General features: G+C 43.7%; 1 protein-coding gene across 4 annotated transcripts in view; it reads left to right on the top strand.

The window, feature by feature from the left end:
* Positions 1 to 3,669: 3,669 nt before the first annotated feature.
* Positions 3,670 to 22,166, top strand: part of ANO1 (anoctamin 1) — a 153,764-nt gene continuing 135,267 nt past the window's right edge. For all 4 annotated transcript variants that reach the window (XM_044269758.1, XM_044269756.1, XM_044269757.1 and 1 more), the window contains exon 1: positions 3,670 to 4,168. In XM_044269758.1, coding sequence (XP_044125693.1) covers positions 4,105 to 4,168 — 64 coding nt within the window. In that variant the 5' untranslated portion in view covers positions 3,670 to 4,104. The remainder of the gene's footprint in view (positions 4,169 to 22,166) is intronic.

The following is a 22,166-nucleotide window of genomic DNA, read 5'->3' as shown; positions in this document are numbered from 1 at the left end:
GTGCTCAGAGGGGGAGTGAAATGTCACAAAAGGGGCCATGTATCATAAAAATGGCGGCACCCATACTTACCAACATTTTAGTTGATAAATTCTGGGTATCTACACACAGCAAAAAGGACCATTACGAGCACAGCGCCATACATTATAGTGGCTGTACTTGGTATTGCAGCCCAGGACCTCTAACTTTAGCTTGAGCTGAGTTGCAAATAAGCTATGTGACCAATGAATGTGACATCTCTGGCCTCTGTGCACAGCGGGGATGCGTGGTGTCAGATCTCCCCTGATCTGATACAGATGACCTATTCTAGGGATGCACCATCAATATTAAAAGGTGTTGTCCCATCTTGGACATTGGGGGCATATCGCTAGAATATGCCCCCAAATGTCTGATAGGGACCCACACCTATCAGATATTGGGGCATAACCTAGCGATATGCCCCTAATATCCAAGATGGGACCAGTGTCGGCCTGGCCCACCAGAGTACCAGAGGATCCTGTGGTGGCCCAGGCTCTGACACCATAGTGGGCCCCAAAAGGTCCCGGAGAAAAAATAATTTGGAGCCGACTATGGAGCCAATAACTTACCATTAGGGTCTAGATTTAAAAAAATAAAAATAAATTCAAAACATATTTGACCTCATTAATGATACGAGGGTCAGTCCCCGAGAATAGTTACTTCTGGTGGACCCCAGGAGCCGTAGTCCAACCCTGGATGGGATAACCCCTTTAAACTCCTGACAGCCCCTTTAACGGGTTTATTTAATTTTTTCATGGAACTAAGGATAGGGCATCAATATCTGATCAGTGGGCGGCTATCCCGCCAATCAACTAAACGAAGGGGGTTAGAAAACCCCAGCAATTGCTTACCAGGCACAGCGCCCTACATACAAGCCCAGCACGTTCTAATGAACGGTTCTAAGCAAGGCTAGTACCTAAAATCTGAGCTCTGGGCACATATGGGCAAGAAGGTCTCTGCCTACTGGAAAAATAAGCAGGTGTCTCTGTATACAGATATATTATATAATATTATATTATACACATGCAAAACCTATACCAATATGTGGGGGTAGGGATAAATGTATGTGTATGAGAGATAGCATGATAAGCATCGTGTAGTGACCTTTAAATCTTAGATCTGTGCCGAGCTCAGCCCAGTCAGCTGCTCCTGTCCCTCATGGTCCCACCGCGCTCGCACAAGGTCATCTTAGCCCGGCGGGATTTATAGTGCTTACCCTATGGACATGGCAGCATCAGTGACTGCGTTTATGGTATACACACAGGGCAGGCGCCTCAAGCTTTGCCTTCCCTCCAGACAGAGCAAGATATTTCTGTCTTATTGACGTATGAGAAAAAGTAAGAACCCCCCCACCACCCGGGTGTCGCCCCCCCGCCGCCAATCTGCTATACGCAGAACAACCCCACGTATACAAACACATCCAATGCATCCAGGTATCGGCTCACGTTATGACGTGCAAATATTCAAGACCGAGACAGTGTTGTCACGCTCCATGCATTCGGCTTTTATTCTTCCATACATCCACCTGCCGTGTACAATAGACGACATTCTCCTGTGCGCCTGCATAAAATCACAGCTGGCCGGACGAGAGAGGAAAGCCGGTGTGACGGCGCTGCCATAAAAATCTGTCACTGCCTAAAGTGTGTGTTATAACAAGAGAGGAAAGACAAGCGGGGGCGCTTCACAGGGCAGCCTGTCTGTACAGGTGGAGATGGGATGACACCAGAAAGCAACGGCTTAACCACTCAACTTAGTTGGAAGTAAAATAACGTTTAAGCCCTTCAAGTCAGGGTGCTTTTAGGTCTAAGGCATCTTCGGAATCTAGAGCCCTGTTCACATGAGACAGGTGCAGCAAACAAGTACAAAGGCCTACGGGACCGAACTGAAAAAATAAATAAAATATGGCTGCATCTTTTCGTATTATTGTTTATTAAATACACGGAAGAAGAAATGTGTTTCTGCCACTTATAGGCCCTTCTTCAGACTGATCAGAGATCTTTAATTAGATAGATACTGGATCCCAAGGGGGGACTGGGAACGTAATGTGGCCCTGGTGAAAAAAAAAAAAAAAAAGTGGCCCCAAGTTGTAGGCAAATCCAAACGGACAGGTGGGGCCACACAAACTACAAGTAGGCGGGACAACAGAAGTAGACGGGCTAACACCATAGTGCACTACAAATACCGCCCCAGCAGAACCAGACACCACAGTGCAGCACAATATACTGCCCCAGCAGAACCAGATACCACAGTGCAGCACAATATACTGCCCCAGCAGAGCCAGATACCACAGTGCAGCATATAATACTGCCCCAGCAGAACCAGATACCACAGTGCAGCACAATATACTGCCCCAGCAGAACCAGATACCACAGTGCAGCACAATATACTGCCCCAGCAGAGCCAGATACCACAGTGCAGCACATAATACTGCCCCAGCAGAACCAGATACCACAGTGCAGCACAATATACTGCCCCAGCAGAACCAGATACCACAGTGCAGCACAATATACTGCCTCAGCAGAACCAGATACCACAGTGCAGCACAATATACCGCCCCAGCAGAACCAGACACCACAGTGCAGCACAATATACCACCCCAGCAGAACCAGATACCACAGTGCAGCACAATATACCGCCTCAGCAGAACCAGATACCACAGTGCAGCACAAAACGCTGCGCTATCACCATATCGAGGACGGTGATATGGTCGAGATCGGGGGGGGGGGGGGGAGATCCGCAGCCACTGGCCAGGTGCCTAAGTACCTGATGCTCCTAGCATTAATTAGGCTGAGAGCATCAGATTGTTATGTACCTGGCAAGTGGCCCTGAGTAGGGCTCGGGAGGCCCCCTGGTCATCGGCCCACCAGAAAATTTCCCTGTAGGGTATATGTCCAGTCCACCCCGGCTGTGTTCTCCAGAGGGGGAGTTGCACTTTGTAGCAATGGTCGATGTGCACCCAGGGCACATATGCGGTCTGCTACCTCTAGCTATTCTCCTTCCCTCTAGACACTGGGGTCCAAATTATGTTAGGAAATTAGAGCTTGTGTGCTATACAGTAGGCGAGTGCTCACTGTACGGCGCTGTGCTGTATATCAGTGCCATATGAACAGCCAGTTAGATGTTCATATTGGAGCAACATGCAAAAACACCACACCAAGTCGATCTTAGATGTAGCAGAGCTCTGAGCATTGAGCCAAGATAACAGTAGGTTCCCTTGCAGTCCTAGGATAAACTAAAGATATCTTGACAAATTGTGCCAAATGACAAACTCAGCTCTGCTGAATCTGAATCCTGATGTACCAGTAGCTTCTCGTATTTCTTCCGAGACACCTATGTTTCACAGTGTAAGAAAATAATTTGACTTAAAAAAAAATTTTTTTTAAATGTGCAACCCCCTAAATGTTTTAGTTGAGTTCCTACAGAAGACTTTAGTATAAGAGAAGGAGAGGAGCCATCCGAGAGAGAAATGTTTAGAAGAGATCTTCTCGCTGGGGTCCTGTCTAAATATTTAGCAGAGTAGTGGCAGTAAAGGCTGTGTCTCTCATTGCCACTGACACATGAAGTCTCCCTCTCCCCCCCCCCCCTCCCAGCCATAAAGATTCTGCTGAGTACTTTGCAAAGTGCACAGAGTAGGTGAAGGCGAGAGGGAGAGCCTGAGGAAGACTGGGGGCCAAGCTGCAGAGCAAGAGGATGTGATAGACTTCTCTGGGCCACCAAAAAGAAGGAGGAACCACAAGGTACCCTCAGGGTGAATTAGAAACACCAGGAAAAAAGTGATCGACTCAAGAGGAGCACAAGGGATCTGGATGTCCCAGGCTGTCCTTTTGACTCTCCAAGGTGTTGTTCCTGTTGTGGGACTACCTGTCACTTGCTGAGTCCAGCCCTACGACAGCCCTTTGTTAACGAGAGAGTCAGTGTCTGTCTGGGGACGCCGCTCAGCCAGGCATTTTCTGATCTCCTCAATGTCCCATTTGTAGAGGGTGGAGATGAAGACACGTGAAGTGTGACATCTGTTTACTTTTCATAAAAGCCCTTAAAAAAGGAAACTCGCTGATCTCTAGTTGTGACTCAATCGCCGAAGTCTCAGGATGGATGAGAAGGAGCCTGTGGACCATGAGGACCCTCCTACCACAGATGTGTGGTCAACTGCAGGTCAGTGGATAGGATGTGCAGGGTTGGGATTTGAGTCCCAGAAGACAGTTTCTGTTCTACTTCCCCCATTTGCCCCTCTATGGGACTACATGTACCTATTTTAAACTGTAGGTCTAGAACAGGGATCAGCAATCTCCGCACTCCAGCTGTTGTGAAACTACAACTCCCAGCATGCTTCATTCACTTCTGTGGTAATTCTGTCAACAGCCGAGATCCACCTGGTAGATCTGGGTCCACCATAGCTGGAGTTGGTTGATCTCTGGTCTAGGAGGTTTTATTTGGGACTCCAAAAATTGTCCATGTGGCTTGTAGATTTCTCTGAGCAGGTACTCGTGCTATTGTAGATGAATAGTGTTGAGCACGAATTTTAAATCGCGAATATCGCCACTTCGAGAATTCGCGAATATTTAGAATAGTGCTATATATTTGTATTCGCAAATAGTGTTGATAGAGAATATTCTAAATCGCAAATTTATCGTGAATATCGCCACTTTAGCAACATCCCTAGCCACCAATAGGGAAGTTGCCTACCCCTTAGTATTGATCGCGAATATTCTAAATCGCGAATTTTTATAGCGAATATATTTCATTGCCGATTTTTGTAGTCAAGTAAATAATGACTGGAGATCACAAATTCTCGAATTTGCTAATTTATGACAAATGTTCGGCCAAAAATTTGCGAAATATCGCAAATTCGAATATTGCCTATGCCGCTCATCACTATAGATGAATACATTGCCTTCCTAGAAGATGCATGAGGGACTGGAAAACCACGGGTAGGGTAACACTTTTGTGCATTTGTTCCTTCCTGTCGATTTTAAAGTTTGGATACTTTCATGATTCATCATTTATTTTATTTTTATTTTTTTTATACTGTGCTACAAGATGACTACATTTTAACATCATTGTGTCAAGACTATGGGGGGGGGGGGGGGGATTGGTGGAGATTTGCACCAGAAATTTGACAAAATGTTGTCAGGATAGGCACTTTATGGGGGAACACAAAAAAACTAAAATCCAGAATAAGCATTTTTTTTTTTTTTGCTCGATTTTGCTCCCCAATTTTTTGTCAGTTTTTTTATATGGCTGTTTTTATGGTGTTTTTTTGCACATAGTGAGGAAGAAATTTAAAGTGGTACAAAGGAAAACTGGCTTAGTTGCCCATAGCAACTAGTGTTGAGCGAATTGATCAGGACGAAGTGGAATTTGATCTGAATTTCAGGGAAAACTCAATTTGCTGTTAAGCCGATTTCCCCGTGCTTCGTGGTAGCGAGTTGACTTTCCCAGAATGGTGGTAAAAAAATAAAAGAAATCATACTTGCCTCATTCATTTGAGCGCGAGGATCCGGCCTCCGCCATCTTGATTGAAGATCTTGCACTGAAATCCTGTGCGAGACGCAAGAGATTTCGCACTAGATCTTCAATCAAGAAGCAGGCTCTTCACGATCAAATGGATGAGGCAAGTGTAATGCCGCGGATGTACTCCCCATGAAGGGGGGAAGGGGGGGGAGAGACAGGGGGTCCCTTTAAGATGTTATAAGAGTTTTTGTTGTGACGCTAGTTGCATTTCAGCAATGAGGGACGGAGTCCCCCTAAGTAGATGGTGGTGGTACCCAGGTGAAGGAATGCCAGAGTGGTGTAGGGGCTGCCTATAGTGTCCCTTTGGATGTGGCTGTGCACGTGTCACGGTGCTCCTACCTGGATATCCTGGAACCCCAGGATGGTTATCTCGGTAGGCATCATAGAGTCCTCCTAAGGGGGATCTCTCTCTCTCTCTCTCTCTCGGCAACGCTCATCAGCGACAGATTGTACTACTTATTGCATATTCCTCGGACCTCACACTTTTTAGCAATACATTTTTCCACTCCAAAATATCTTTCAGAGCCCCACTCTCTTGCGATAATGACTCTTGCCACCATAAGGCCTCTTGTCCAGGCCCTTTTTTTTCCTTTTTCCCCAATTGATAATGGGATACAGCCCAGGACAGCCACTTCCGGTTAAACTGGAAGGGATACTGAGGACTCAACACTTAAAACACGAAAAACCTCTCTCCAATAGGATTGCACACTTGCACAGCTCCATATCATATGTATATAGTCGGCCGCCTCTTCTTTACATTTCCAACTGTTTGATTTTCGTTCTTTGTAAATCTTACTTAGCAATAGTGGAGTCATGTATGTTCTATGGATAATATTAAAATAGATCATCCGAAAGTTGCTAGAAATCGTGACCCCTTTTTATATATATTGCCCCATTCTAATGTGTTTGATCCTATATCCTTCGCCCATTTTTCCTCACTATTAAACTTTACTATTTTACCCAACCCCTTCCTTATTATCCTATATACTTGAGAAATAGTCACCCTGGTTGTCGTGTATTGATGACAAGTACTATCAGGATTAAATAGAAACTTTTCCTTTCTGTAGTCTGACTCGGTCTTTATCTTTATCTGTATCTTGATCTTTATCCAGGGAACCTTTCCTCCTGGCCTTCTGAGGCTCTTGGCTCTCCTCTCTTGTTCCAGCAGAGCAGATGGTGCTCTGCTGGCTGTACCTTAGTAAGGCTCGTCCAGCGGGGACCAGGGCCTGCTGCCTTCCCCATGCAGGGGGTAAGCTCAACTGCCTCTCACTAACTAAAACTCCTCCCTCTCTAGAGAGGGCTAGAATGGACTGAAGGTTCCATTCTAGGTAAACTAGCTCTGCCATTGTTGCAGCCATCTGCTGGTAGACCAGGCGCATTACATGTTAACATCAACAATTACATGGAAATGAGAAATGCACAATGTTTGAACCTGGAATCAATACACATGAAGGCAGTGAATCAACCATAGGAGATCGTAGAAGGGTGTAAAAGGTAGTAACGCCACTGGGGCTTTACACAAGTATGATTATTTTTTTTAATGTTACACTGTAATATCAATGTCAGATGCCGCGATCAGCTATGAATCCGTGATCCGAGGGGTACAATGACGTGGAGTGATGCAATCGCTGCTCCCCGTCATTGCACCCACTACTTACAAAGAAATGCGCTTCGTGAAGTAGTAATTCATCACGGAGCAAAAAACATTTAGTAAAATTTGGCGAAGCAGCCAAATCGAATTTTTTTATACTTTGCTAATCGCTGATAGCAATAGCATTGGTTGCTATGAGCAACTAAGCCGGCTTTACTTTGCACCACTTTTGATAAGTCTCCCCCTGTGTCTGACCACTGGCATTTTCTTTATGGAATTTTTTATCCGTATAGAGAAGGTGTTGTGAAAACACCAAGAGCTTCAAAATGCAGCATATTTTTTTTAAAGAAGCATAAAGAAGCAAGAATGCAAAAAAAAAAAAAAAAAAAAAAAAAAAAAAGGCACCTAATGAACAAAAAAGCCAGGAGGAAAAAAAAAATTTTTTTAAAAATGCTTCTTTGTCCTGCAGTTCTGAAGCTGGACTTTGTGCAGAAAAACTCCACTAAAATCCTATAAGTGATAGCTGCATAAAGAGGGTTTCCAGGAGTTTTTCTATTTATTGATGACCTGTCATTGGGATGGGTCATCATCATCATCAATACTAGATCAATAGGAGTTATACCCCTGACAATCTGATACTCTGGTTATATCAAGGGGATAACTATTAGTATGATGAGGCTCCCATCGCATGGACCCCCCCCCCCCCCCCACACTGATCATGAGAATGGGGCATCATACCCAACAGGGACCCCCAATATGAATGAAGCGGCAGGCTCAAGCATCAGCACAACCACTCCATTCATCTCTATGGGACCACTGGAGATAGCGAGGTACAAGCGCTGGGCTATTTCCGTCAGTCCCATAGAGATAAATGGAGCAGCAGTGCTCATGCTGGACCTACCGCTGCTTTCGTTTAGTGATATGGGGTCCTTAACAATTCGAACAGCCACAGATCTAAAAGTTATCCTTGATATAAACGGAATCCCCCCTTAAGAATAGACCATGAATAAGTACATCCCAATAAACCTCTTTATTATATTTTTTTCAACGTGACTAAAGGGACTCCTAAAATGCACCAAATCTGCTAAGCGTGCCTGCCATGTTTTGGTGAAATATTTTGGCTAAATGTACCCCAGCTAAAAAGGTAGTGTGAGAAATATGGCAAATATTTATCTATGGCGTTGTGTAATATTTATATTCCTCCATGCGCAATCTCTTAATTTAAAGCACCTTGCGACGCTGTTGATAAATATCCCAAATTGTGCCTTTATTTTGGCAAAAGCCGAATAATTAAAAAAAATTGTCCTGATCTAACAGGACATGTCCACTCAGCTATATACTGGTGTTACTCACTTCCAGTATTTTAATGGAAAAAATAGTGGTCGGCAGCGCTAACAGAAATACCTGCACCTCATATGAAACCTTAGGGACCCTATTAAGCCAATACTTTCCAGTAGGATTCATTCAAAAACAAACCCGGCAGATCAGTCATGCCTCGGCTATGAATGGAAGCCTGCAGGTTGTGTGAACAGAACCTTTAGTATTTTTTTTAGCATATTATAAGTCATATTTTGATTATACTAGAGATCGTGAATGTCATGTTGCTGACAAATACAAAATGAAAAGGCAAATCATTTTATAAAATATCGAAATTTAAAAAGTATACAAATTCTGCTTAATAAGGGCTGTTTCACACGAGTGGATGCCGTGCGTGGCATCCGCTCCGTGAAAGAGTGCCAAGACCCGATGCGGACTGCAGAGGCACGGAGCCTTTAACATGACTGATAATGCTCCGTGCCTCTCTGTGACCTCTTTACTACGAAATCACAGCGACAACTTTATTTCACTGTGATTTAGTTCAAAGAGATCAAGAGAGGCACGGAGCAGTCTCAGTCATGTTTAAAGCTCCGTGCCCTCTGCAGTCCGCATCGTGTCTTGGCTGTCATTCACGGAGCGGATGCCACGCACAGCATCTGCTCGTGTGAAACAGCCCTAAGGGTGGAAAAATCAATGACCTCTGTGCAATTTGTCATTATTTTGTTTTTGTGTTATGTATTTTAATTTATTTTTGTAAATTCAGTGCTTTACTTTGTGTATTTTTGGTCATTTTTAGTATTTTAGTCTATTTATATTTTCTTTTATATATTTTTGGTCACAGGGACATAACTACAAAAGGCTGAACCCCATGGCCAATTATTGAACAGGTTTCCCCCCAACAACTTTCCTCTCCTGCTGCTAGTCCCACACTAGATATAAGGAGTCATCAAGAGTTTACAGTATGGCTCCCAGGCCCTGTATGACCCTCAGTGCCCCACACAGTACATATTCCCCCTTAGTGCTCCCCACATAGTAGTCATGCCTCCTTAGTATCTCAACAGTAGTTATTCCCCCTTAGTGCCGCCACACAGTAGTCCTGCCCCCCTCACAGTAGTGCTGTCCCCTTAATGCCCCCTTACAGTGAAGCCCCTGTAGTTTTAATAAAATAAAAAAGTAATACTCCCCTAGCCCCTCCCCCGATTAACAGTGCACATTTACTCTCCAGCAGGTGTGATGCAATGATGTCATCGAGCCTGCTGAGCTGATTAGGAGAGTGCCCTAGCTGGGGAATGATCCTTGTCCCGTGTGCTCTCTTTTCAGCCCTGCAGGCGCGATCAGATCAGTACATCAAGCCTGCTGGGGCTAGTACGGCCGGGAGAAAGAAGCCCAGGCCGTAATGGACAACAGACACAGCAGTCAAACTCTGGCTAAAGTCCAGCTGCTGTGTCTGTCATCCATTACAGCCAGAGCCTTGCCTGCCTGTACATGCACAGTAATGATTACTGTGTGTGCACTGGCAGGCCAGAATCAGGCCCCTTTTCCACTGTGGGCCCCGCTGTTTGGTTCCTTATGTTTGTTTTTGTATCTTGGTCTATTTTAGATTTTAGATTTTTTTTTGTATTATATTCTATTTATATTTCCTTATATAAGTTTAGTTTTTTTTGCATTTTAGTTTATATTTTCTTTTATACATTTTTGCTCTATTTTTGCATTTTCGCTGTATTTCTCTGAATAGGTTTAGCCCTTTTTCCCTTTTACGTCAGTTAAGCTTAATGAGTGTCTTGCTCTGAATTATTAATTATTATTTTTTCCCACATTGACCCCAATGATGTGAGTCAGCAGCTTCAGCAATAAGTCCCAGGAAATGCTTGTAATCTACATGTTTAATATATGAATCCAGCTCTGACCAGGAAACTACCATGTACTGAGGTCATGTTACAGGGTAGCGAAGGCATATCTTTAGGAAACCCGATGAGTCAAGCTGAATATCTGATACCTGGCAGCAATCCACATGCTTTACATATGAATTTTTTCTAGCTGAACGCACCGAGCTGTAATTATCGCACGTATGAAAAAAAAACTGTCTGGCTCAACAGCTTCTCTTCATGGTGTGCGGAAATTAGAAACCTGGAAGACCCATTTGGTTGTGATAGCGGTATCAGCCATAATTCTCCTTGTCCTGTGTGCAGACATGAGCCTAATCTTTCAGTGGGTCAGCAATTGGGTCTCAGATCCACTTGCCATCCATATTACCTTAAGTCTTCTCAGATGTAAATGTATGGTCTATGGCATGAGCAGGGCTGTTGACATTTGCTCTGTGAATCTTTAAAGGGGTCGTTCAGTTTTCACATGCACCCTTTTAGGGAATTTGGGTTACTAGAGAGGATCCTCTTCTCTGGGCCTGGATGGAGAATGATTACAAAGAGTGTTTCTCGCTCTGGAGAACCTGTCCTGTCCTGCATTACACAGACCGACCTTTAGATTGAATGGCCACTGTGTAATACCTCATTTGCCCTGTGGTGGTGCTGCAGGAAACTGAACACTTCCTGCCAGGTATTCCCCTAAATATTACAGCTGGGCGACACTTTGTGATCAACGTATTTTAAAGGAACTCTTGTAACTAGTAGAGATCTTTTCAAAAGGGAGAACACCTTGTAAGTGCACGTATAGCCTAGATCAGTGGTGGCGAACCTATTGCACGGGTGCTAGAGGTGGCACTCAGAACTCTCTGTGGGCACCTGCACCCTGGAAAAGGTCTATGGTGTACCATTACCAATATGGCTTAGACTTTTCCTGCCATTCATCAGAGCAGTCCACATGTTATAGCAGATTGTAGAATTGCTCGGGTTCTAAAATTCCAAGTCTTGCAAGAGTGTCCATAACTCCATGGTATATTGTATTGATATGCCAAAAACTTCTGAGATGGAAATACCCTCTTAGTACATTGAACCTCTTTACGCTCATAAGCATTGTGATCTGGTTGTAAATCAAAAATGGTGCTTTAAGTTAGAAAATACAATAACATCCATGCTGAAGGAAAGAAGACAGAATACATCTTGGGGCTCATGCACATGAACGACTGCTGGCTGGACCTGTATTGCAACCTGCAAACAGCGGATCCGCAATATACGGGCACCTGCAGTTTGTGCACTGCATCATGGATGCAACCCCATTCATTTGAATGGGTCCGCAACCGGAAGGTGCGTTGAGGAACAGAGGCACGGAACCCCACGAAAGCACTACGGAGTGCTTCAGTGGCATTTCGGCCCTTGCCTCCAGACAGCTAAAAATATATACCTTGTTCTATTTTTTGCAGTGCGGACGGATCACGGACCCATTCAAGTTGAATGGGTCTGCATCCATCTGCGACAACCACACAGTGCCCGTGCATTTTCGGTCCCAAGTGCACGGAACCGATGGCAAACGTTCACGTGCATGAGCCCTAAAGGGGTTGGCCGGTCTCCTATATTGAGGAGATTTCCTCAGGATAAGTCATCGATATTAGATCGGCAGGGGTCCAGCTCTTGGCACCCCCACCTATCAACTGTTTAAAGATAATACACTGTATTCTCACCATTTACCTGCTCGCCATCAACGTTGCAGGGGCGAGCAGGTGTAATTACAGTTTCTCTGTCCCATTCCTTTCAAATGGAAGAAGCAGTTACACGCCATCTACTCCTTCCCATTGAAGTGAATAGAGACATAGGAGCTGTAATTACACCTGCTCACCCCTGCAACGTTGATGGCGAGCAGGTGAACAGTGAAGAGAATGCAGCGCTCACACGAGCGCTGCGTTCTCTTCAAACAGCTGATCGGTGGGGGTTCTGGGAGTCGGCCCTCCGCTGAGCTAATACTGATGACCTATCCTGAGGATAGGTCATCAGTGTAGGAAACGGCCAACCCCTTTAGTGAACACTAAGGCTATAATGACAGGATATAGCATCGTCACATAGTGTATCTTCCCTGGTGATCACTTGATTGACAGGGTCTGTTGGATGGGGCCCTATTAGACTGCATGATTTTTGCCAATTATCCTAAACGAGTATTCATAGAAACATTCGTTCCCAACAATTGGTTCGTATAAATCGAGCAGGCGATGAACAGGCAAACGCTCATTTGTCAGTTGATGGGCAGCCCTCATCAGGGTGAAAGATGCCCAATTGTCGGCAGCACAGCTCCTTGTGTAATCAGTGATCTGTTGCCGATAATTATTAGAACTGAATATGGGCGGAAAAACGAAGCCAAAAGGTGGTCTCTCCATTCCGAACCCTGTAGTGTACCCGAGCAGCAGAAGATGGTGACACAAAAACATGCTTTGTTTTATACTGAAAAAAATAAAAAAAATTAAAAATAGACACCTGCAGGTGAACACCATAAAAAAAACAAAAATAAATAAATATTCCAGAACATCCATTTTTTGTTTGGACCCCACACCTTGCAAAAACAAAAATATCAAGAGATCAAAAAAAAATCTCATGTACCCCAAAATTCCCCAAAGGAAAAAGTCAACACATTCCGCAAAAAACTAGCCCCCACACAAGACCATTGCCAAACCAATATGGGTCACAAAAACATTTTTTCCCCAAAATTATTTAACTGAAAAAAAGTCCCTGTAATCGTACAAACCAGAAGAATACGTCTCTCTGCCTCTCTATATCATATCTCTCTATTTATTTCATAACTACCTCTCCATCTATGACCTCCCAGTCCCCATGACCCCGATGACTGACAGATGCTGCCGGCGTGACACGGTACCGCTCAGGACACTAAATGATTACTATAAGGGCTATGTAGGCTGGGCTGCATTTGGGAAATGTTCACGTACAGGGTAAATTACATCGTCTTCTGAGATCAAAAGATTAGAACTGGTGTGATTAAAAGAGGTCAGTGTAGGTAAAATTAAGCCTTCGGATGGATTCGGAGAGCCCTGTAATACCCCCAGTAGTCACGTTGTGGGAATTCATATATCTGACATGAACCTTGCAACCTGATGCCAGTAAATCACCCATCTGTCCCTCACATTGGCCAGAGATTCAGAGATAAAATGATGGCCAAGACGACATCTGTGGTGTGAGCTATATGGGCATCTGTCTACGGAACACTTCAAGAGGTTGAAAGAGATTAGAAAACAGCCGCTTTGTAAGGCTTCATACACACGACAGTGCTTGTTTTGCGGTCCGCAAATCGCGAATCCGCAAAATATGGATGCTGTCCAGGTGCAGGTTTACATCAATGGAACCTTTTTCAGCATTTTGTGCACATACAGAATGGCTACGGCAAACACTGATGGATTCCGGTGCTCTCCTTATCCGTAGTTCGTTTCAGCCAAAAGAATTAGCATGTCCGTATCGGCATGGGTAAAGGAGACAAAAGCAATCATAAATCCTATATAAATAACACAAAAATAATCATAATCTATTATAAATAAATCCTATACTGAAAACATTCAGCCTCGTGCCCTTAGGCAAAGTGGAGTGCTGCAGTGTGACACCTTGACGCGTGTTTCACCTTCTGATTTCGTCTCGGTCTTGCTTTGCAGATATTTCACACATAGTAGGAGACGGCGTGTCAAATGATTGTAGTTTTAGTGGTTTTGCCTTCATAAAAGGTCAAGCATTTCACCATCCTGAATTTTTTTTGAGGGTTTCTACATATAGTGAAGTATTACACGCTGCAGGTTATTGTAGAAATGTGTAAGAGAAAAGTAAAGTCATTAACTCAAAAGATCCAGGGCCCAAGTCCCAATGTACATATGTGTAAAATCATTAATTCAACCGCTCCCTCAACTGCCCCCCGCCCTCCTGCCCTAGCGCTAAAGTCATATATTTCTTGCTGGATGGACATTATTTTCAGCGCCTCACACATACAGGAGTAAAAAGCACTACAGTCATCACAAAACCTTTTCTGACTGTAGACTTTCATAATCTTCTCCATTCATCCCAGACCACCATGAGGACTTCTTCCGCAGCCGGAGCTACTAAAGAACAGCTACCAGGGATGCAGGTTGTTGAACCCCCACCAATCAGAAATACTAATGGGCTATACTGAAGATAGAACTTAAAAAAAAAAAGAAAAAAAACACAAGAAAACCCCTCTAATTAAACATGCACCTGGTCTATACCTACCATTCGTATAATTGTGATTATGCTAGCAGCCTGGAGTAAGTGTAGCAATAAATCTCCCTCAGATTATTTATGGCAAATATCATCCTGTTTTCAAATTTTCTCCCACAGCTACGGCCATTGCTACAATGTGATGTCTATTCAAATACCAGATGAACCCCCTTCATTGCTATTTATGACTGGGCAAGGTCCTTGGAGACCAACAAAAAATCTAGACCGTGGAATAACTGACCAATATGGATTTTGTTTACTGAAGTCAATGGAGGACACAGCAGTTATAGCAAAGGCATTGGAAAGAGCTTCCGTGGCAATTTAAAGTGGGGCTCCGATTTAGTAAAACATTTTTGGTATGTTTTACGGTGCGAGACAGGCAGAGGTGCACCTAGCCTTTCTGCTGCCTGAGGCAAAAACTGAAACGGCGCCCGCCGATGCCAATTTCTTAAGCCTAACCTCTTTGCCACAAAGTGTTCATTACCAATGGCCCTTCCGCTGCCCCCTTCTTGCCCTTACCTGGTCTCATTCGTGGTGCACCCCTGGAGACAGGGTCCTGGCTGTCGTGATGCCAGCACCTTGTAGTGCAAATGTCATTGTGGTATAACGATGAGACCGGTGTAGGTATAACAGATCCACAGCACTTTACTGAAGCCGGTCAGCAGGTGATCCACACAATCTATTCACATGAAATGCAGGCTGTACGGTCGATTCAAGTACTTCCCAGAGGTTGTATATGGAGGCTAGCTTCTCTCTCTAACAACCAGACTGGTCAATCTCTCCTTTTCCTGGCCTAAAAGGGATGTACTTTCTTTATCCTCAGATTATATATGTATGATGTCCACAGTATCCTCAGAGGAATACAGTCTCTGAACAGAAGGCCCTCCTGTTCTTTGGTTATGGTGGGCAGCTTGTGGCTTACAAGTTTTTCCACCACAAGCAGAGGAGGCTGTAGCCAGATTAGCGGCGATTACCTTCTTTGCCAAAGTCCACAATTCCTTTCTGTCAGCTACACCTTGTATAGGACCTTTCATCTATTAGCCAGAGCAAAGAGCGTCTGGAGGACCCACCATCTCCTCCACTACATTGATGGCCCACTAATGACAATGTGTGATGTTTCACTTCCCCAGGGGTGGCGCTCTAGGTTAGTTGAACACTTGTCGCCAGGTTCCTGCACAGTTACAGATGATCACCGGGGGCCATCACAGCAGATCAGCTTATCGACAAGGGACCCTTCTAACAATAAATGAAAAGTCCAAAGCAGAATGTCTGTACCCTGTCTATTCAGCCACTGCACATAAAAACATACAAGTGAAGAGAGAGAAGTGTAACCTTAGTTCTTGGGTCCTAATGCAAAAAGAAACAGGTCCCCCCCACCTAGTATTTACAACAGCGGTGTCATCTCAGGTATCAGAGGATTTATGGCTCCTCATGCAGTGGGAAATGGGTGCAACTTCTAACTATGCACCCCCTATTGAGATTGTATTATAACGTAACGTAATAATAAGCACTATGACAAAGACATAGAAACCTTTGCCACCGGTGATGCTCAAGCATTCAGAGGTGCCTCCGCGTGGCACTGAAATGACTGCTGGATCCCATGAATGATACTCAGTCCTATAAATACAGATCTGTGTCATTCCCATGTTTTCCAGTTAAAAGCTGTCACAGCTAAATTTAGACATGGGGAGCCCTTCGAGCTGCTAATTTCCCATCTAATTCCCACGGAGGCTGCAGTTCCGATGAGCGCTTGTTTAAACAACTCCTCTATTGCGCTGGAACTCTTCCTGTGTGCACAACATCAGGCAGTCACCGCAAAATGCACGGCAGCCAGAACGTCTCAGAGAGGACAAAAATGACATTCTTAAGACGTCACCCGGACATAAAGCAGCTGGTCTAGGCACTAAAATATGACTCCTTTATTGTGTATCTCCACCGGGCCGAAGATTGCATATTTATAGAGCGTAAACAAACCCAAAATAATATTGGCTGCACCCCGCAGACCACCAATAGACAAATTCCTCTACGCGATCACTATCTCTGCTAGGAACAAAAAGTGTGAGCGGGGAGCAAATTGTCAGAGCGGACAAGTGCAGAGATGCTATCGAGCCTGACCGGACTTCTAAGCTAAGGATGTGGGGTACTGGAAATACGTTCAACTCTCTCATATATTCAGAAGGTAAAAAGAAGGACGTTCTAGAAAGAGCAAACGTGCTGAGAATTTCAAGGGGTTGTCCAGGAATTTGATATATTACGTAGTTACGAACTGTCCCAAATTGGCAGGGACTGCCACTAATTTACTATCAAATTGCGGCTGTCCTGTGCCCAAAATGCATGAGGCTAATGTAAGCCATGCTCATAAGTGGGTGTTCCCTTGGAGGTTTCGGGCATTACTGTGAGTGGGGCTTACATGCCACAAATTTACCTCTTGGCAAGTATGGATATCGTTGTCCTATCCTCAGGATCATCAATATCTGATAGTTGGGGGATCCACACCTCACACCCCTGCCAGTCAGCTGTGACGCAGTAGCTTAAAAAGGGGGTTGTCCCAGGATTAATGTAAAAAAATGTAAATCATACATAATCTAGCACATGACCATCTCTTTCTAACAAAGCTAGAACCAGCCCTGTACCTGACACAGATCTGGAGATCTCCCTATTCATTCCTCCGATTGTTCTCCTAGATTTATTTCAAGCTGTCAGCTTAAAGCGAGTGTCCCTTCTTAGCGGATTCGTCTTTTTGGCTGCAGCTAGTGGCAGTTATAGGATAGAACCACGCATGTGCTTCCGTCTCAGTGAGCAGGACAGAGAAATTAGAAAAAGGACAAACAGCAGGTGGCGCTATACACACAGATTTCGGTGAATAACTCAGCGGCTATACAAAATTTTTTTTACATGCAATTACAAAAATATTCAGATCCAGGTGCTGGTTTCAAAAATGTATAATATGCTCCTTTAAGCATTGGAACTTCACAGTTCTATTCATTATATAGCGGATAGAGTAGACCAAGTTGCTTCCATGGATTACACAATGAATGGTGGTGCGTAGTTTTGACGCTACAGTGAAAAAGCTAAAATCGGTAGGGGTGCAGTGTTTCGGGCCCCCACCAATTGGACACCGATTGCTTATCCTCTGGATAGGCCATCATATAACAAAATCCTGGAGTACCTCTTTAATGCAGTATTGGGGTGCAGAGGTAACGTTCACACCCAGGCCCTGGTGTCCAAGGGGGTACCACATAAGAAGTCATGCCTTTAGTCTCCATTAAAGGCTACCGGTAGAGAAGGGACCGGGTGGATTCTGCCTAATTAACCAGGGAATAATAAATAAAGATCAAAGTAAACTTTACCGCGGGGCGGTAACATGATCATACCTACCAGCTCCTGTAATAAGTTGAACACATACAGGAGAGGATCTAGTAACAAGATTCCCAATAATGACATCATGAAATTCGACCAGAACAACTGTATTTGTTGTATCCACAGTAACATGTGCCATATGTGGTCCTATGCCTTCCTCGGTCCTTCATGATCATTGATTTGGTCAGTTTGAGTCACTACATACTACAATGACTCCAACTAAACCATCATCGTAATATGTTACAGATGCTGCATAAGCGGCCACATGCATGCAGCATTCAGATAATACTGACATATAGTTTCCACATTCAACTACAAATAACACTACCATAAAAACTAAATAATACTGGGCAATTATTTTATCATTTGATCCTAGGGTTCTCATTCTTGTGAGGGTCCTGGGTGGGCAGTTGTCCAATTTGACAAACTCAAAAGGCATTCCTACTGTGCATGCTCAATGTGATATTGGCTAGGATATAAAAGTCACATAGGTGCGAGTACCACCTCTGGGAACCAATGCTATCTCAAGAACATGAATGAAGAACACACCATGCATGCGTTGCATCCTCTCCACTCTCTGATGTAAGACCTTCAAAAATAGTTGGAGGTCCACCAGCAGTGAATGGAGGAAGACGCACAAATGCGGCTTGCTATCCATTCACATCGGGGCATTGCCTAAATATATGACCTTGAATAATGTATCATGAATTTCTAGGCTGCTGGGAAACAGATGTACACACCAACAGTGTCATATCAGAGAGCCCACCATGCTCGATGCAAGTTTCTGAAGGAACAAGACAAGGCATTCCTTGCAAATTGCCCATTAGGCATGGTGGACTCTCTGTTGATATAAAGATGTGTAAATCAGCAGAGCTTCTGATGCCCGCAGCTATCCTATAAGTCAGGCATCCTCAAACTACCCGCAAAACTACAACTCCCAGCATGCCCGAACAGCCTACATGTATCAGCCTACAGCAGGGCATTGTGGAAGTTGTAGTTTTACAACAGCTAGAGGGCCGCAGTTTGAGGATGCCTGCTATAAGTCAATGATTCACCATTTAAAACAGGCCTTCAGACATAACCTGGATAACAGCAAAGCCAGTACCTCGTCTGCAGAGAGCTGTTTCGGGATGATTGCCACTCATCAGAGCAGAGATAACTGGTTTATCTGGGTGAGAGGCCTTCATCGGGATTTGGGGGGGTTCTAGTTCTCTTTATGGAGACTGCACGGTAGGCAATGCTCCTCTGGGTTTCAAGGGAAAAAGATATGCAAATCAGCTTTCCTTCCCTAAAGAAAAGAAAGCAGAGCCTCTGATTTTTCTTATTTTTTTCCTAGAAACCCAGAGGAGCATTGCCTGGCCTATAAGACTCCTTTTACACCTACTAGGTGCTCTCTAAAAGGAGAAATAGACCCACCCCCCACGCCAACACTGTTGCTATAGACATCTGTAATACAGGTAAAACTGGAAGATGTATAGGATTTGGACCAAAGGTCTTCCAGCAATACAGCCGTGAAGGTTAGGGTTGCATATATTTAGCTGTTATGGGATGCACCTACTTACTGACACTTTGAGAAACCATGCTACTTATGCTCCACTTATCTGAAGTGTATAAGTAAGTGGCCGTACCGCAGCTCCCTCCGGTAAAGATGTTGGCTGGCCGAAAACCATAAATAAGCCGAGCTGACTGTGTCTCCAGAGAGAATGTGGAAGTGGTTTTGCTAGTCACAATATTTTTCCCATTCTACGCATCTCTCGTTTTCTAGATATGATCTCGTGGTGCCTTTTTTTCACTCAGACTGTAAACATTTTTACTGAAGCAAATCTAGTAACACACGGCTTAAAATAAACCTGTCTCCTGCTTCACTAGGATTTATCGTCAAGAAAATATTTGGCGCATTCCTAATGTGTGTTAGGGTTAACCTGAGTGCTGCGAGAGGGAGGAGGGAGCCTGGTTTAAAAAACACAAGGTAGACCATTATAAGCTACGATAAATAAAATGTGTAACCGCTTCAGCCTGATCATGCCTTCTACTGGAGCCACAGCGAAGTAGTAATCTACCTCATAATCGGCCGCTAAGGCTTTGTTAGAAGTTCTAGTTTAGAAATATGGTTTTAATACAGTAAAATGTTGTATCACACAACGCAGATGAGACGTATACCTCTGGCACCCGCTCTGTGTATTACCAGTTAAAGTGTACGCTGAGGTGAATTTAATCCTAAACACATGGGAATTTCATATATAGCCATACCATGCACCATTTGTAATACTGGAGACTTTATTATGTAGGAGATGGAACATCAGGCCCCAGTGGACCCCTATACCTATTCCCCGTATTAGACATTAGTCTAATATACATCTTCTGCTGTCAGATTTTATTTTCCCTATAGGAGCAGTAGCGTACCAGTTAGACAGTAGGAAAACTATGGGGATACCATTTTGCTTTGACTTCCTTGAAGCCTTAAGGCTGTTTTCTTCAGTACAGACTGCTGTATTGTCATGGGAATACTGGATATAGGTTCCTCAAGGGCTAAGAAATCGTGAGGGACATAAACAGAAGAGGTTCTCCCTCCACATCCCTTGATATTTCTGTTTTGATCACCATGAGCTCTGGTTTGGTTCTTCGTAGTCTCCATTGTAGGACCTATGGCAGAGGTGTGACAAAACTCCTTGACAAAATCAAAACTAGGGCCCCCAGTACCACCTGCCATTTGTAATACTGGTAACTTCTTCGATCTTTGGCCCACCTCACACACCAGGATTTGGGCGTAAATCTCTGCACCCCCTGTTGTAGCCTCACTTCTACATATTAGTTCTCACCAATCCTTAAAATAAGTGGCAAGGTCAACCTGGGCTTTGACTCTTCTCTCTACAAGCCTCATACATACTCAATTAACCATGATAAAGTAATTTTCTTTATTTGTTTTACATATGAAGCATTTTTCTTGAATATGTCTATATTGTCCTGATTTGAAGAAATTGGTGGTAGGAGCTATTGGAAAAAAAATTGGAAGCAACTAACCTGGGGTTTCAATTGCCTTGTATGATCTTGTACATACTGAAACCTACTTGCTATGTAAATCAGGCAGATTTCCATTAGAATTCAAATGTCCAAGCAAATACACAATCCACTTTACAAGACTAGATGTTTTTTTTTTTATCCTGACACAGAATGGCCCAAAAACGCCAAAATATTTGCAGAATGACCCGAGATATGGTCGTGTACTACAAACCAATCAAATTCTAGACTATCCAAAAACTAGCTGGTTTATGTAAACGTTGGGTGACCCAGACCATGGCCATTTTAAAGTTTAGATCTACAAGTGACGACATGTCCCAACAAGCAAAACTAAAGGACCTTCATATTCTCAGATATTCAAGTCTGTTTTAACCAAGTCTATAAGATCTTAGAGTGACCTGAAAGCTGAGTGCTGTGAGAAATCCAGTCAATGAATGATATGGTGGGAAAGGGAAAGGACAAGTTCCAAACTTGGGCATAAACTGCTAAATAAACTTTTCAGATGGTAAATTCTTCAAAAATGTATGTTCAAGTGCCCCTCTTCAGATAATGATCCATAAAAGTAGAAATATGTATAATTGATATATACTAATCATTCTCATAGTGTGGACAATAAGATGAGCCTCTAATTATTATGCATCTCATGTCAGTTCTTATATGTTCAGTAGCAGGAACCATTCAGAGTTAACATTTAATAGATATCTATATTTGGAATTCAACATGGTACAAGAAGTAAAAGCCAAGTTCTCCACCTTAATATTTGACAATGTGTTAAACTCTATATTACATGGGTCACTAATCCCAACAATAGCTGGAGGCCACTGGAAACCCAACCCGGCCAAAACATTTTTGGCTGCCATCAATTGGGTATTCTTGTTTAATAAAAATAAAAAACTTGCATCCATGACTGTTCTTATGTCTGTAGCCAACTTTAGTCTACAATGATTAAGCCTAACTGTCACCAAAACCTTACATACATGACTTCTCCAGCTTAAAAGAGTTGTATGGTCTAAAATAGCCAATTTTATATAGCCCATGAGAGAAATCGGAGCTAAATGGATTTCCAAAAGAGCAGGTCGTGGCATCTGTCTAGGACATGCCAACACTGACTGATTGGAGTTGGTCAGACTGGAACCCAAACTAATCCTTAGAAAGAAGGGTCTACAGCTCCTCAACTCTGGTCCTCATGGCTCACCTGCTGGTCATGTTTTCACGATATCCTTAGTATTGAGTAGGCGAT

The sequence above is a fragment of the Bufo gargarizans genome, chromosome 10, assembly GCF_014858855.1.
Source record: "Bufo gargarizans isolate SCDJY-AF-19 chromosome 10, ASM1485885v1, whole genome shotgun sequence".
Classification (NCBI taxonomy): domain Eukaryota; kingdom Metazoa; phylum Chordata; class Amphibia; order Anura; family Bufonidae; genus Bufo; species Bufo gargarizans.
Note: the sequence above shows the minus strand (reverse complement) of the source record. Positions and strands in the feature narration are given on the sequence as shown.